At 35.1% G+C, this 18,083-nt stretch overlaps 1 protein-coding gene across 2 annotated transcripts in view; it reads left to right on the forward strand.

Moving 5' to 3' along the window:
* TRPS1 (trichorhinophalangeal syndrome I) overlaps positions 1-18,083 on the forward strand; it is a 291,848-nt gene that overhangs the window by 32,085 nt on the left and 241,680 nt on the right. The window contains exon 1 of one of the 2 annotated variants that reach the window (XM_011941096.1): positions 365-503. The exons of the other annotated variant lie outside the window; for it this stretch is intronic. Within the exon in view, the coding sequence (XP_011796486.1) occupies positions 494-503 (10 nt within the window). The 5' untranslated portion in view covers positions 365-493. Of the gene's footprint in view, positions 1-364; positions 504-18,083 lie in introns of those variants that run through there. 2 annotated transcript variants of the gene reach the window in all.

An 18,083-nucleotide genomic window follows, 5' to 3' on the forward strand; every position in this document is an offset into this window, starting at 1 on the left:
AAAAAAAAAAAAAAAAAAAAAAAAGAAAAAGGCAGAGGGAGAGTGTGCGGAAAGCCAAGCTCAGGCTTCTCGGGTTTCACATGCATTTTCTTTCTTCCTTTTTGAGCGTGTGATTTCTTTCTTTCTTTCTTTCTTCTCTTCTGCTCCCTTTTCACCCCTTCCTCTCCTCCTTTTGGTGGGTCTAAGGCATCTGAGCCTTGGAAACCAGCGACTTCAAACTGCAGTAGCCCCTGGAGTCAGCAGGGTCAAGTTCAGCCGCCGGGGAGGAGGAAAAACAAATCCCCATTTGCCAAAAAAAGAAGTTTCAGGCCAGTGCCCCCTCCCCCTCGCAGCCCCACTCCCCCTCGCTGTCTCTTTCTGGCTGATTTTAATTCTCTCCTACCGGGCGCAGCGGAGGAGCTGGAGGTGGTTGGACCCGAGGGGCCGCCGCCGCCGCCGCCACTGCAAGTTTTCTGGGGGCTCGTGACAAGCGGGGCGCAGACTAGGCACCAGCATGCAGAGTAGTAAGTTGGGCGAACTAGGGAGGGTCGGGAGGGTCTCAGAGAGGGACCTCCGTGTGGTCCCCAAAGTGGGAAAACAGCACAGGACTGCCTTTGGCTTTGAAGAGTTTGCAAATGCAGGCTTCAAACTTTTTTCCCTTAAAGGCCCAGATGGGCTCTGGAGAAGGCGGGTGTCGCATCCCTTGGTGCACCCGCCTCAGAGCGGCTCAGGACAGTTTGGTCGAGGGGTCTGTGCCTGTACCATGTGGCAGGGCCTTGCAGCCCGGGCGCTTCCTTAGGGACTGAGGAAGGGGCAGACTTCCTCTGCGATGCGATTGATGCGCCATGTGTCGCGCGGGTCAGGGGACACTGGCCGGTGATTAAATGCCTGACAGCGGTGGGACATCCAGGCGGACAGACGCTTTGCTTTCTGTCTAGTTCCTGTTTGGGATCTAGAGAACGCATCTTTGAAAGGCCAAGGCAAACATCGCTGTCCCTCCAAATAACTCCAGGATTATAGGACCCCATGAATAATTTGAGGGTGAGGCGGCGGTGGGAGCTGTTTGAAGTGCAAAGCTGTTTTTGTGGCTGGGAAAGCTTTTTTGTTAGTACCTGTCTGAGATGGTGGTGTTTCCCCCTTCCCCAGGGAAGTCAGTAACTGTTTTATGGCCCCAGGACTCTAAAGCAATTTAAGTTAGAGGGTGAGAAGGACTGGTGGGTTTCAGAGGGAATCTTGGACTTACTAAATTTTAGGACGGGCTTTACTTCCCTCTATCTTTTTAGGCCTCATATTTGATGCTTTGAAAGTTTTTTGAGTAAGCCATGGATCTTAATGGTGAATCTAAATTATGGTAGAATATTCATTTTTATCCCATTTTGGAAAATCACAGCTAGAGTTTAAGCGAGGTAAGTGAGAAGCTCAGCGGAGAAGTTAAATCTGAGACAAGTTAGGCCTATTCATTGAACTTTTGTAGATTCACTGAACTTTTGTAAACACACCAGGTGAACAGGAAAGGGTCTGGGAGAGATAATAAGTACAAAAGAAAAATACAGATAGGGCCTGAGACAAAATTACAAAGAAATGATAACTCCGGGCCTGGTTGTTGGCTAAAACTTGATTGTTCAAAGCAAAAATAAAATAGGAACCTTCCAACAATTCTTCAAAGTCCTCCAGCTCTGAAGCTAAAACCTATGGATCTTGCTGGCATCATGTTACTTTCCTGCTGGTTTTAGAAAAAGTTGATCATTTAGGAAAGGCTGCCAGAGTTAAAAATGCAAGGGACAGCAAAGGAGAGTCATGCGGGCAGCCAGTTCTTGACGTGGACAAAATGAGAATGAAAGTTTCTGAACTCACTGTTGTGAAGTTTTACATGCCGCTCATTTGCTTAGAAGGCTCTCTCAGATATTCCACCAGTTAACGTATAAAAGCAAACAGGATCTAAAATCGTGTGGGCTTTTTTTTTTTCTTTCCCCAAGTATGCCAGGGTTGTGAATAAATACAGGGTTTGTATGGGAAGATGAAGCGTTTCCTGTAAGTTATGATGCTGACAGGACAGTCTGGAAATGATACCAACATTTTGAGGATTTTTTTTTTTTTTTACCTTTAAGTGAAAGTTTATTAATGATGTGCTTAATCTTAACAAGTCAAACATATTCTTAGAGTTTCTCTCTCCTTGGATTTCATAACTTCCTTTTAAAGCTACACCTTTGGATAAAAACATCTCTAGATTCAATTTAATATACAGGGCTAGCTAGTAACATCCTAAAGTTTGACGATTATTTCTGGATGTTAATAATGTGAAAATAAAACTCCTGAGGGGGAAATAGAGTCTTAATGCCAACATTATAACTTGATTTCTCTAAATGTGAGGCCTTCTGAAGCTTCATCAGTGCTCTGTTGGCAAAGTGTTATTTACCAACGGCAAGCTGATGTTTATGGCTTCCTGATATGTATGTTATATGTTAGGATATATATGTGTATACTGCTTTTACATACATAATAGCTAGTCTAACACTTTTCAAATAAGTGGTGGAAAATAGCAAGTTATTAACACAATGCTTGTCACTCCTTTGAATTCTAGATGCTGTGAGGGTCTGTGCTACTATTTAGGTTTTGTCCTTTGTCTATTAAAGATAACATTAAAGGTAAGGAGAAAAGTGTCATAATAGCTGTGAAGTCTCAACTGAATTTAGAACTTAGCATTTCGATGACTAATATTTTAAATGATTTTATAACATTTTCTGCGTACGTGTTTGAAAACCAGTTTGGGATCCGAATCAGTGTGCTAATCCTAAATGAGTTACACATACTACTACCATATTTTCAGTATTGTTTAAGTCACCTACCACTCCTGAGTTTACTCTGATTTACATCATATAGGTCTCTTCCTATACGGAAATCTTTATTCATAAGGAAAACCTTTAAAACAGGGAAATGCATGCATCTGTAGAAAAGCAGCTTTTACGATTAAGTATTTCAGTGATGGTACTATTATCACTACTATTATTAGATGTATATGTGTATGTGTGTACAGATATACAACCTACAATATGTGATTAATGATCTGTACATTTTTATGAAGAAAGCAACCAAAGAGTGTATGTTTTTTATAAACTCTTGTCTTACCTTCTTTGTTGTAAATAAACATTACTAAAAGTTTTCAGAGGACTTGCAGCAAATTGTTTTTGAACTGGAACTTTATCTCAAATCTGAAATTGGAATATATACTGATAACTGACCTTTAAACCTTTTTTCATAACACAAATATTTTAAAATAATTATATTTTAACTTCGGTTCTTCTTTTGATAGCAACTATAATGTAACAACACTGTGCTATTGTGTGTAAAACAAAATAGACTTTAAGAAAGTTAGGGGCAGGTGTCTATAATTGATTTAAAGGAATGATTATTTTTGTAATAAGTGATGAACTTAAAATAAAATGACTGGCTTACATTAAAACATATTCTTATTAAGATTTCTCTGGTGTGTAAAATGAAGCCATTCATTCAACAGGCTGACAACTTTCCACTTGGTATTTGCCTTTCCTTAATTTAGTTTCCGCAGGACAGCTAGTGTGGTAGTCTGCATCTGTTTTTAGCAGGCAGAGAAAACTATAAACTCAGACAGTTCTGTCCCAAATATTGCAGCTCACAAGTTACAATCAATTTGATAAAAACAGGCAAGTTTTATGGGCTCCTATTTTGTTGTTCATCCTTGCTAGGTCAAGCTTTCAGGTAATAGGTTTCTTTTTCTCCCTCTTTTGCTGATGATAACTGCTAATACCATTGATAACTAATTCTGAGTCTTGTGTACTCATTTATCATCCTTATTTACCATTTGTTGAAGTTTTGGGAAATTAATGACAGCATACGTAGACTTGGTTTTACTGTGATGGCTTCTCTGTGAAAGTGACATTTATCTTTTGTTATTATACAGAAATAAGTAAATTCTTTGTTACTATCATAGTTATGTTTATGGAATTTTTGAGTCCCCCTTAGATATACTATAAAGATGCTCTTCTAGCTTTTGCCAAGTAGACATTTAATCTAATTGTTTAAGAGTACTTGTCGTGTGTGGAAAAGACTAACATACTTTGCAATTATTTACATTAAAAAATTATGTAGAGGTTTTAGTGTAATTTTAAAAATAATTTGTCTCCGGAAAGCTGTAACCAGTGGATTAAAGTAAATATGGTAAAATACCAAATCTTGTTTTATACCATTGTTCAATAGTAAACAGTGCTGCAGAGGATATAACCACTTTTCAAAATTTATCCTCCGATGTAAGTAGGGCCAAAGTCATTTGTTTGTATAAAATATTCTATTAATTATATATGACTTTTATAAATAATATCTTCAATTTTATTATTGTGATCACTTTTTGAGCTGTCACAGCGCTCAGTGTTTCTCCTGTTCCTGAGAACTGAATTTGGCCTTTAGTTTGGTTTTCTGATGGATATAATAATGTAGAACTTGACTTTGGTTGGAAAGAGATCTTTGAGCTTCAGGAATCTCTGAAGGTGCAGTAGGATCTACAGGTGAAAACCATTTAATTGTTAAGCATTAGTTAGGTGAGGAAATTCGACTGGTCCCTGCAGCATATAGCAGCTATTATTGTAGCGGTTTACTTTTTGCTATCCCACCTTTTTTTTTTGTTTTTTTCCTTTTCCAAGAGCACAAATCCAAAAAATAGCAAAAATAAAGGTGAAATTATCTATGTACTTCAATTTGGAGCATTATTTGAAATCATTTTCTGATTCCAAGCTATAACTGAAATACAAGTATAACATTAAGACACCCCGAAGGAGACATTAAGGATACACTTGTCGTTCTTAAGTGTGTTTCGCTAAAAATAATAACAGAAAACTTTTAATTTTTAAAATGTTTCTAGCTTTTAAAAACCTGCAGTAAATGCTTTACAAGTGGCTAGACACCTTCCCTGGTGGTTTAGTTTATACAAGCAGGAAACTTTCTCTCCTACTCTTTCTCTCTCTCTTTCTTGTTTTCTTTAAACCAACTGACGTAATGCCAAACTTTGCTTTAAAAGAACAGACAGAAGTAATTGGTAGCTTTTAACTTTTAATAATGTTCTGGATTGGTTTTAGTGGCCAAAATGCCATTTAAAAAAAAAAAAAAAAGTTCAAGTAAGAACGGGCTTGTGGCCTGAGGAAGAAAGGCTCTGTTGATGCAGTTATTTTTATTCTTGTTTTTCAATCTGTTATTAAAAATCTTTCCTGCTGAGCACTGCTGGATTTCTCCAATTGCTCTTTGTGATGGCTGGTGCATTTCAGGTTACCGTAACTTAAACAGTTTTTGGGTTTTGGGGAGAGTGGGTATTTGAGTTGCATTATTTCTTTCTTATTTGGAAAAAAAAAAATCCATTTGTTTTTGTTTCAATGGAGATTAATTAATTAAGGTTATCAATGGCCACAGGTCAAAGAATATGTTTATATAAAGAATGTGACACCTGTTAGCAAGAGTCTAAAATGTGGAAGTTTAAATGTGACATTAATCATTTTTATGTGCAGAGGAAGGAAAATAGATGAAACTTTACAAAAATGCATTTTTAGATTGAAAACATTAATTTTAAGGGTCAGTGCATTTCTACAGGCCGCTCTTTTTTTCTTACAATTTTAGATGATTTTTTTAACCCTATTTATCAAACAGTATTTATAGTTTCCTTTTTTTAAAAAAAATATAGTCATTTCTTTCTGACTTTGCACAGGCAAACAACTTTCACCAGTTAAGAGACATCTTGGTGATGTTGATTGACATCAGGGCAACTTCAGAAGCTGGCAAGGAGGAAAATATTTTTAGGGGGCAAAAAGATTTGTGCTAGTGTTCCCTTCCTTGGGGAAAGACACTCCACCCAGAAATGAGGCCCTCTGCCCCATTTGGTGGGTCAGAACTAAGTACTGTCTCAACTTTTCTTTGGTGAATTGTTCCTGAGGTTTAAATCTTCTGATTACTTGTCGTGGACTTTGCTTTCAACCCAAATTGTTCCTGATAGATTTTTTTTTTCCTTCCTTCCTTAGAGCACATTTAAGGAATAATATATATAGTGAAAATTGTCACACAAGGAAGAGTTTAGTCTTTAAGGCATTTGTGACTATAAAAAGCATTCCACATATTTGGGGTATTGAAGTGTTCTCTGCTTAGAAATTTGACAGTTTTGATTTACTTGTTATGCTTCTCAGTTTTTCTTGCGAGAGTTACAGACTCTAGTTCAAATCATAGGCATTCCTCTTTTGCTCATGGCCCCTTTAAAGATTTGTTTGGAAAAACTTAAGGAACTTAATGTATATGTTGTTCACAGCAGCATAGTGAAAGTTTCTTGGAGTAAATCTAGATTCACTTTATTTATTACAAAGTTTTCAAACATATATTTCATGTTATGGCTGCATCTGTTAATAAATTTTTATTTAATGAATATTGTTTGTTACTACAAAACTGAGGGAAAAGCAATCAAGTTTAGCAAGAAGGAAAGAAGGCAAAGGGAGGTGTTTGGAGTTGTATTCCCTTAATATCAGCAGATTGTTTACTGGTAAGTGGTGGGGAGGGGTTGGTGGGAGGCTTTGTGGAAGATGATACCAAAAAAAAAAAAAAAATCCATCAGTTGCGCATATGCTCCCCTCCCCTTAAGGTTTACTTAAACAATATGTTTCGGTTTTGCCTCAAACCATTCTGCACTACTTCTGCTCCAAGAATCCACCACTGTCTTGGTTCCCGAGAGGTTAAGGATGACATTTTCTGTCGTATAATGAACAGCAGTATTATTTGAACAAAGGTAACACATTTTGATTTGTGTAATTTTTTAGTAGCTAGTCATAGAATACCTATAATATGAGAGGAGTTCTAGCAGTGTAATTGCCTGCAAATGTTTGAAGTACTCACGATAGCTTTGCTATGTTTGAATTATTGCCATTATATGTGCATGCTATTATAGGTGTTTTATATACGAAATGTACGTAGACAGATAATACTCAGACACATTTTGATGGTGGAATTTAGAATGCTGTTAACTCTGTACTTGAAACGTGAATCTTTTAAGGAGTTAACATGACCTACATTGTGAAGTCTAAAAGTTTGAAATGAGTATGGAGTTTAAACATAATGAGTCAATTGTTATCATAATACTTATATCTGCTCTGAATTTACTAAGGAATTTTTTTAAATGAAAAAAATTATAAAATCAAAATGCCACCTTTCAGCGCATTTTAAGAAATGCTTCTGAGATCATTTTTTAAGTCTCATTTCTGTTGAGAGGAGCAGTTAAGGGACCGGACTGTTTGTGAGTATATCATTTTATGGGCTACCACTTTATAGTTTACAATTCTATCATCTCAAAACGTTATGTGGAAATAATATGGAACATGTAAAGACTCTGTACTATGACCCAATGCGTTTTTCCCTAGGGTGATGGATTCTGTGCGTCACCCAAATGTGATGCTATTTGCCAGGCTTGTAATACTGGTTTTGAGGGTTGCTCTATGTCCTATTTCATCAAGCAACACAATACAATAACTTTGGTATCTAAGGTAATTGAGACAGTCAAAATAGGCTCTGGAAAATATTCCATATACTTTTAAGTAAGTCAGAAGTTAATGTACATATTAAATTTATTTAACATGAATAAGCAGATGATTTATTGTTAGCTATTTGTCTTCTATACTAGATAGTCTTAGAAGGAAATATATGAGTATTTACAGTTTATGTTCCATTTCTTTTTTTTTTCTTTTTGAGGGGAGCATGGTTCTCTTGTTTGCATTAATAATAGCCTTATCTGTTAACTACTTTGTATTCATGATAGTGAGTAGTATAGTATCATAAAAAATAGTAAACATATTTATATTATCTACTGTATATGTCCCAAGCTTGAAAAAAGCATTAATATTATTAGTTATTAAATTGAGTATTATAGTAACCAGGAATGAATCCAGTACTGTATAAGACAATAGATAAGACATCAACTGCTATTTAAACACTAAAAATACCTTAGCTGTAGAAAAAGAAAGATCAAAAGGATTTCAGAGCTGTTTTTACTTGTAGAATTTGGACAGAATGTATAAAGCTTACAAATCAATAAACATTAATAATATAACATGTGCTTCCTGATTAGATTCTACAATACAATGTGAATTGCTATTTCAGTTTCTCTATGTATCATACGGAAGATCAGATACGTTTATAAATAGTGTAAAAATATATGGCAGAAGTTAGTTTGTGGAATCTAATTTCTCTATTACATGATACACTTCATGTACAAAGGGATCAAGCGTTACTAATCTAGTTTTAGCTTTTTCTTTCTGAGCTATGCACAAGTGCAACATATGAATTTGTGGCTTCATATTAACTAAGTGCGTACATGTACGTGCAGGATAGCTATAGTCTCACTTGCATAGAATGTTTTTACATTACAGGCACTACATGGAATTTTAACATATTACATATTTTTTGAAATGACTTTAGTCTTTGTAATGCCCATTTTAATTACTTAATGCATCCCAACACCTATTTGAGGGTTAATTTAATTGTAATTTTGGTTCTGAAATGAGACCATGATAGACAAAACAAATTAAAAACCAAATTCTGCTTGTGCCTACTTTGTGATGTCATTATCTGCATATCATCTTTAGCTTTGCAAGATGTGGAAATAAATACATCAGCCCATTTTCTCTCAATCCTATTAAGTAGCTCCTGAACATATAAAAGTTCCTAAAAGAAAGTTTTGCATTTGTTTTTGCTTTGCTTTTTGATGCCAAGTTAAGACAGGTCATATATATATTAATTTTCATCAAGGCCCCTATTACTAAATTTTTCAATACATATTCATCTCTTTGTTGTATGATTAATAATTTTTTCTCAATTATTTTTTGATATACCTTTGAGAGCTTTTACAATGATATGTTTTACCTGTATTCGGATGCTGAATTTTTGTATGAGTTATTATATTTAAATTATAAATTAAAAAATATGAATAATGTTAAGCTGTCTTTAAGTTAATATTGGAAGTATACCTTTTCAGAAGATTATTGCAAAATTTGCTCCTCAGTTCTGCAAACTTAGGGAAGTTTTAGAAAATAATTTATCTTCAAGTAGTTAGTGTAAGCAGTTACACATTCAAGGATTGAAAAATTTGAAATACTATTTTCTGTAACTTATAAACAAACACTAAGAGATGTTTCTCCTTTGTATTTATAATGCATTTGAATTACATTCTTTGGATGTATGATGTGGTAAATTACTGTAAGAAACCCACTGTCATCTAAACCTCAATTATAATAAACTATTTTACTCTATCCCATCACTGCTTAGTCTGTTTTTAAAGTCCCGTTTTTAAGAAAACTTGTGCTTTTGAAGGAATGCCCTAATTATTTATAACACATTTTATAACTTTTTATTTTAATAAGCTTTAAGAAAGCTGTCAGTAAGACGATTTTAGGTCATTGGTAAAAATAATAATGTACACATTTTATGTGTAAATATGTGTACACGATCTTGCATCTTCACTGTGTCTAACATTCAGCTTTTTAGTGTTACGCATATTTGTATTCAGTGTTACACATACTTGTGTACATTTAGTGTTACGCATATTTGTATTTAGTGTTACATGTATTTGTGTACATTTATGTATATCATGTGCTTTTTACTCCCAGAATAATTCAGTATATCACTGTTAACACGTAACTATGCACATACATGTTCTTCTCACTCTCTGAACAATTCAGTGTGTCCTTGGCAATACCAACATTTTAAAAATGAGAGCAATAATGATTAGAGCTGGAGAACTGGGGGTAGATATTAGTGTTAGCAGGTTTCCCTCCTTTTAATTTTTCCCATTTTCAGTTCCTTCTTTAAAAGAGACATGTATATATATCTGAACAGAAGGGGGACTAGGATACTGTATAATCTATGATAACATAAGGAATGGTTGCTGCATATGGCTTTATTTATATATCTCTGACATAGAAAACTTTGACCCCTTCGCCTGTTGTACTTGGGAATTTTAGATAAACCCCATTGGGGTCACACTCATCAGTTCCGGCTTTGCGTGACAAAAAGCATTCTCTAGCTTCTGGTGCGCTACTGTGCTGTTTTCCTTCAGGAGTGGAAGGTCCTGTAAGTTCATTTGGCATTTGGAAGCACAACTAGATTTCTTCCTTTTTGAAAATCCTCTGAATGGTTTTCAGAAGAGTAAGCAGAGATCACAGGCTGCGTGATGTCGTTGATTTTAGGATGCTAAAGAAAATTATGCTGAGACCAAGCATGCTTCCTCTGGTTTATTCTGCCCTGCTTGATCATCACTTTTTTCTTTTTTTCAACCTCCTACCCCTCTTCCCTCCACACTGTTTGGGGTCTAATATTTTGGTTTCTGGAGTAAGGATTTACCTTCTCAGTGGAAAAATGTGTAAGCTGCAGGATTTTTACTTACCTTTCTTTATAACTTTTCCATTTTGGGGGCAGTGTCTAAGAAGAGGAAGAAGCTTACATACTTGATTTTATTTTATTTCATTGTTTGCTATTGAGTAGGAGTTTGCTATTCCATTTCTATGAGGAAATGCATTGCATGGAATTAAATAAAGTCGTGTAGTTTGGAAACAATCACAAGCACCACCTGTGACATAGTTCTGGCTTAAAAAAAAAGTCAATTTTAGTTATGCAGTACTTCCACCAAACTCTCTATTCCAAGTTTATAAATATGAATTTGACCATTTGACCATGGATGATGCTTGAAAATCATGTTTTGAGGATTTAAGGCAGAAAGAATACTTAAAAGGTTCTCACCATCATTATGTTTTAGATTCCCAAGAAGTAGAATGCCAAGTATCATGTTATCAACTCTTTGAGGTCTACAGTAAGGAGTTTACTTGTTTCTGGTAGCTTATAAATTCAATAACATCAGTCACAGGCTGCTTAACGTATTTATGCGTTGAGCTAGTGTAGTTCAATAAATGATTGTATTTCCATCAAGTTTAGGGAGTAACGCAAACTGGAATAGTAGCCATCTATTAAGGATAGTTCTGAGGTTTGGAATTTGTAACTGATTTTTAGGAGCTACGACATGAATATCATAGCAGGTAGAAATACTCAGAGTGATCACCTTTTATGAAAGTTAGTTCTATCTTTCATGTCTAGGAAAATATAACTGTGAATGTTTGCTTTTTGTATGTTTTGTCTCCAAGCAGAGGAAACTGACAGTTTTATGTTTTAAGTGCCGAAAGTTGTTTTTGGCTAAGCGGTTCGAGAGTTAATCACTGGGATGTTAACTTGAATTTTTGTCTTTAAAAAGTTTTAGATTTTTAAAACGAAATATGCTTCCGTTATTTCCAAACTGACACCTTGTGTTCTGGATTAGTTTTTAGAGAAATGTTTCCCAAATTCTCTTGGATTACTTGAAGTCTATTGATTTTGAAATAATTGGTTTAGTTTTTTTCTTTTAAAGCTTATCAGAAAGTAGAGGAAGTACTTTATCTTTTTGGGGTTTTCTTATTCCAGAAACCTTGTTATTGCCTATAAAATGCAAATGAATTTTGCACTTATTTTGTATTATTTTCTCTTATGTTGTTTTTTCAGAAACGTTTTGATGCATCAGAAATTGAGACATCAGTGATTTCAGTTCTCCTGTCACACCTTTTCATGATAAGATATTTTGGTCATTTCTAAAGAGTAGTTAGAGCGAAATCCTTTCATAAGTCATTTTCACTTCAACAAAACAGTGATGTTGGAAAATTATATAGTATTTTTGTGGTTAGTTGAAAACTATGAATGATGTAAAATAATATGACATTTGATTGTTTCTCATTTAGACATGATGCATTTTATATCTCAAAATTTGATGGGAGGAAAAAGAAAAAAAAAAACCTCACAACTTTTACCAGGTTAGAAACTAGCTTAAGATAGTTCTGTAGAATTCTCCAAAAGTGATAAAAAAAATTTAAAATACTGCCCAGATACAGGGTTAAAATTAAATCTGTATGTAGAGTGGAGACTTAGTCTGACATATTTTAATGTAAAGACATTTTAGAATAAAGAAAGCTTTCTCTGGTTTTGTCGGCTGTTTTTGTTTTTCGACCGCTTTGCTTGAGATGATCGGCATTCTTAAATTGTAATTATGTATAAAGACTAATAAGCTGCTACTGTAAACAAGTAACAGCTCTGCACATACATCTTGTATACTATTAGAAAACATTTTCATTAGAGGAATAAATGCATTAGGCCCTAAGTAAATTTCAGATACCAAACTGCAAACTTAGTATCTCTAATACATTACCCATACTAGGCCCTGGAAAGTGGAATTGGTTCTGAGAGAGCTCATTATTTCTATTGCTAGTAGAGTGTATTTAACAATATTTTGGTGTCTCCACTGGTAGAAATGTGGACGTTTCAACTAGCCACCCCCTTGTTTGGTTCCTGTGAAGTCAGGCAAACGTTTTGCCAAAATGTTTGGTCCGATGTAATCACATCGGTGTTGTGTAATTAAGATAATGTGCTGATTTTTGAATCTTGTTAACGTGTTATTTTGAAAGTGTAATTTAAAAAATTTGCCCATTTGGAATACAATAGAAGAGGCAGGATGATGTTTTTAGGTTTAATTCGAAGCCTCTGTGTACAGATAAATTATGAAAAGTTCAATAGCTCTTTTCATCTTTTCCTAATGTGGGAGAATGTGGGGGTTTCTTTTCATAAACACCAGTGTAAAAATAATTGATCAGCTCTTTTTTTGGCAAAAGATCATGTACATATATATTAACTGACTTTCTGAACTAACAGAATGTACATTTTATTTCATTAGGTTACATTAATAAAACCATGCGCAAAAACATATAAACGGAAGAATAAATGAAATCGCCTCTCTGAAGTCAGATGAAGGGTAAATGGTGTAGTCTCTGAGGTGACTCTCTTAGTTCTGTGATTTCACTATAAGAGCTGGCCCCCATCTATTCTGCTTTGGACACAGTGTGCCAAAGTGTACAGTGTTCAGCTTCCCATAAAAGCAAAAAAGTAAGGGTTTAGGCTTAAGAGTCTTCTAACACTCTGTTATGGAGAAACAGACCCTGGCCAAGGAAACACTTCTTTTCTCAATGGTGGAACTTTCTTCAGCTGGTCAGTCTAAAATCTGCCATTCAAGTTTGGTTTTACTTCTTTGTTTTTCTTGACTTCAGGTGTATCAGAGTGACCACTGGGTCATGTTTTATTCTGAGTGACAGAAAGGACTTGAACTACTATCCATTCCAGCATGATCTTATTTTATAAACAAAAAAACTGAACATAAAGGTGACTTCCCCCTACTTGGTTAAAGGACTGAACTAGAACTTGGGTGTGTTCACCATCCTCATTCATATGTCAAACACTAGATGATTTTGATGTTTGCTGAGGAAATCTCACTATTTAAGATTCATTAATCTTTACTTTTCCTTTTGCACATGGATATGAGAATAGAATTAAAATGTCATTTATTAGGATGCAGTGAGAAACTGATGATCATAATGAATCAGTTGATCTGTTCACATGATTTCTTTATCAATACTTTAGATTGATGGGCATCAAATGTTTAGAAGCTGTCACAGAAAGTTAAAGAATTACTGTGAAAAATCTAGGCTTAATGCTTTTTTCAAACACCTTAGCAATAGAAATGTTGGATTCATTTAGATAAAATCTAATTGGTACTGAAAAACTGGTTATGAAAATGGTCATTAATAAGAAGCTAAGTTTGTATTACTCTTTTCTTTTAGCTTAAAGCAGTTTTAACATTTGTCTATATAGAGAGTAATATTTTTAAAAATAGTCCATTTGAATTAAGGATATTTTTATCTTCCATGAAATGGATGTTTCTTTATTCATAATGCCATAGTTCCCTTGGCAGGTTGAAAAACTGTAGACAGCGTCTGTGAGATTAGGCTTGAAATGTGCAATTAGTTATTAAAATCTGGCTGGAAAAACCATAAGTGGTGTTTTACATAAACTCCTCAGCATTTATAGAAAACTAATGAAAGAAAAATAAAAGAACCTCATTTATTTTAAATACTTTCTTTGTGAATCCTGTCTTTTGAATGATCAATTTCAACTTCAAATGTAGTGAAAATAATTTAAAATGTACATTTAATGCCTCTATTTTTCTTTTAGAATTTCTCAACTTTCCATTTTTAGCCATGCCTCCACCATACAACATGGATGCAATTTATGTTTATTGATTACAGTTAAGCTAATTTTAATCATTTACTTTGTTGGAGTGGAAATACAGGAATAATTCTGTGTCTTCTTAGACTTCTGAGGTATTTTACCTAAATCCCTTGTTTCTTATCTTCCAGCCCTAATAGTTACATTGTATAGTCCAAAGGGTGAATGCCCGCATAAGTGAAATTCACACATTACAACCCCAATGCTATTGTCATTTTCACCTCTGGATTTTAAAGAATTGTGGTAAATATTTCTTTTAAATCATGCAGAAAGATGTTGAACCTAAGACAGCCCCAAGCTCTTTCAGAGCATAGCTCCAGAAATGTCTTTGAAATGCTGGAAGAGGTGGTGGAGGAGGAGGTGTGTCAGTCCCTGGAAACGCCTGGGCTGGTCCAGGGTCTGTATTTGAACCCCGTTCAGTTCATCCTGAGTCGCAGGGTGAAGAAGACATTGTACTTTCATTTGCGTGGGTTTTCCTCTCTGTCTCTTAGCCAGAAGGCAGCCTTGTCTTTTTTGTTTTTGTTTTTGTTTCTTTAATGTTTCTTTCAAGTGAAAAGCCTTTTTTATAAATAGCTTGTAAACAGTTATTCCTTTAAATGAAACAGTTTGCTGGTGGAAAATAATCTTACTCATTCCATCAGATATAATCAATTAAATCAGAAAATTATAGAATGATCTTTAACATTAAAAGGCAATTTTAAAATGCGTTAAGGAACTATTTTGACTATTATGCTGATCATCCCACGTAAAATTTCTTTCTTGGTGTGGTGAGCGTACTTTATGAAGAAAGGCTGAAAACTTCCATTATTATTACATAATCACCTAGTTTTTTTCCTTCTCGTTCTGTGGCTATTATCTCTAAATAGCAAAGTTTATTTTTCACCCAGACTGTGAACTATAATTTGTCATTCATTGTATACCTTATAGAACCAGAGGAAGCCCTATCAGTGCTTATGAGCCTTAGTTTTTCTTAATGATTTTGTGAGTGTTATTTATTTTTTACATAATTCTCCCCCTGTCTGTAAAATATCTCGTTTTCTTCTTTGACTTTGAGAGATTGGAACCTTTTCATGTACTCTTGGCGTTGCAGATCAAAATAAGGCAACAGAGCTCTTATTCTGGGCTTTGTTTATCAGAAAGTACTGTTTTTTGGTTGGTTTTTATAACAGGTGATATCCAGATAAGGTTTAAGTAAGATGAGTTGCTATATTTTAATGTTTATTTCCACCTCTTAAGGGATTTGCCTTCCTGATAAATCAGTATACACTTAACTGTATTGAAAATGCCCTGAATCACAACTATGCTAATGTAGTCACCTACTTTGGAAAACTCCTTTTCAGACATTCTTTAAACTATTTTATAATTGTTCTCATGAGGCATATTTGTGAACACAGACTATCGTGGATATTTTATAGAAGCTAGTTAAATAGCATTATCTTCTGGTATTTGGATTATAATCCAATTGTAGACTGATTATGGACCATTCTTGGAATCTAGGAAAAGTCCAAATGCAATTCTGTAGCTTATACATGGCTAATGAAGCTGAGAGATAGATTAAGTTTTAAGCAAGGGATGGATTTTAGGTAACAACAAGTATTGAATATGGCTCCTTTGAAAGTTTAGAACAAGACAAGGTAAAACAAAACAAACAGCTACTTTTTATTTATTTCCAGATGGATTTCAACTTGCAAGTGACATGGTAAAGTCAAAACGTTGCTTGTTGAGATTTATTAATTAGAATGCTTTTAAGTCGGATACGGAGTTTGTTCTGTTTCAGATAAAAGAGAAACCTACTCAGACATAAAAATAAAAATAACCTCAGAGTAGAGAAAATATTGAATGCCCGAATCTGGGTTTCATTTCGTGTGAATCTCCGTTTCTCAACTAAGCGATATCTGCCAAGGCTCCTCTGTTTGTTGACATTGCTGTATTGAAGTCGCCAGTAGCCTCATGGAAGCCAGGCCCCAATGGTCTTTCCATCTGACTGCATCTCTCAGATGAATTGGATGCTGCCAGCCATTCTCTTGAGTATCTCTTCTGGCTTGGCTTCCAGGCACTGCATCTCTGCCACACTTGTTCTAGTCTGTCATTGAATGTTCTCTTAATCTATGCAATTTTCTTGGAGGATTTTATGCTTTTAGCTTTTTATCCAAATGAAATAACTTCTGAGCCTTCACCTCTAGACCTAACTTGGTTCTGAGTTCCAATATGGAACTCAGCCTCCATAAGTACTTGCTTTTAAACTTGATTATCATCATTAACTTGGCATTCAGGACCCTTCAATTTGCCCCCAATTTACCAGTTCCATCTGTACTACATCATGTGTCTATCCTTACTGTAGTGCTTTCTAGTCCTAGAACATTCTCACACTGACTTTTGTTCATATTCTTCCCTCTTTATGAAATGCCTTCTATGCAGCCGTAACTACAGGGATTCTACCTGTTCCTCGGTATGTTCGCCTCTATATTCTTCTACCTCTACTCATTTAGGTTAAAACATCCTCACCTTGTGCTCCCATTTATATGTGGCTTTAGAAAGCCATATAAGCCATAGAAAGCCATATAAGCCATAACTCATACCAGAAGCTACTGGGCATGACGAACCTGAGGAGAGTGAGAGCATACCTAATTCATTTTTGTTCCCTTTACAAATGACTTGGATGCAGTAGTTCTCAAAAGTGTTGCATTAAATAGGAACATAGGGGAAGAACACTTTGGCCGGCAACATACACTTTCAGGTACTGAGAAAGTTGTGAAATTGGTTTGTGAGGTTTCAGCAGAAAATAAATATTACCTGGTATTGCATAAGTTATATATGTTTCTTGATGTTTGCCCTAATGTATCATTCCTAAGGTAGGATACCACTGGTTGCAACGTAGTATGTTGTATTTTGCAGTATGCTTTCATATCCTGCCTTTTATCGATTAATGTCATTTAGCGAAGTAGAACAGTGCCAGTGAAACTAAGGCAAAGGGGAAGCCTGAATTCATTCGAAAAATACAGGAAAAAGAGAACACAAGCAGCCTTGTCCTTTACTGATATTATATGTGAGACACTATGAACTCATCAGAGATGCAAGGTGATAAATGATGTGTCCTTAACTGAGGATAACAGCATTAGGCTCTAAGGTCATGAGTCAGAAATGTGCCTTTTTAACATCTATGTTTTGAATATTCTCAGGCCCAAAGGTTGTGTTGTGATGTTTGAGGACAATGGCTTATGTCTTGGCTTCAGGATGAAAGTTACTTGTAAGTAGGTCCAATGCTTGCATGCTGAGGGGGCAAGGGTGATTTAGACTCAGGAGATGTAACATGAATATTGATGAGTAGGGTTAGGAGCTGAGCACAACCATAGGTAATGTTGCTTTAAGATGCCCAGGTTTATGGCAGCAAGAGGATATTGTATTCTTCTTTGCTCAAATATTTTTAATATTCATGTTTCCCTGAGTGATAGCCAATCAAGTGATAACTGAATAATAGCTGCTGAGACGTTTTTCATGTTGGAACAACAATGCCTCTGAGATTTCTTTGAATGTTTGATTTTTACTAATCACTTTTAATTTCGTCTTAAAAGCCTGGGAACAATTTTGAGGTTTAAGAATTTCTTTTTTTTAACTTAAAAAATTATTTTATCTAAGAATTGGGAAGTCCCTTTGATTTAACATTTAACTCTGTTAAGCACCTAAATATTACTTTAAACAGCTCTGGAAAATTAAGCCCTGCTATTATTGTGCATTCCCAAATCTGTATGGACATGGGACCATGAAGGAGAAATCAAGGAGATCTATTTAATGAATTTCTTTGCTTCTAGGACAGTTCATTACTTGTAGGACTTGCACTTATCTGTCCCTTCTTTAAAAACAAAACATTCCAAAGCTTCCTAGAAACCTTAGCTAACTGCATTATACCAACATGCTTTTCTGATGTC

The sequence above is a fragment of the Colobus angolensis genome, unplaced genomic scaffold (genome assembly GCF_000951035.1).
Source record: "Colobus angolensis palliatus isolate OR3802 unplaced genomic scaffold, Cang.pa_1.0 Scaffold198, whole genome shotgun sequence".
NCBI lineage: Eukaryota > Metazoa > Chordata > Mammalia > Primates > Cercopithecidae > Colobus > Colobus angolensis.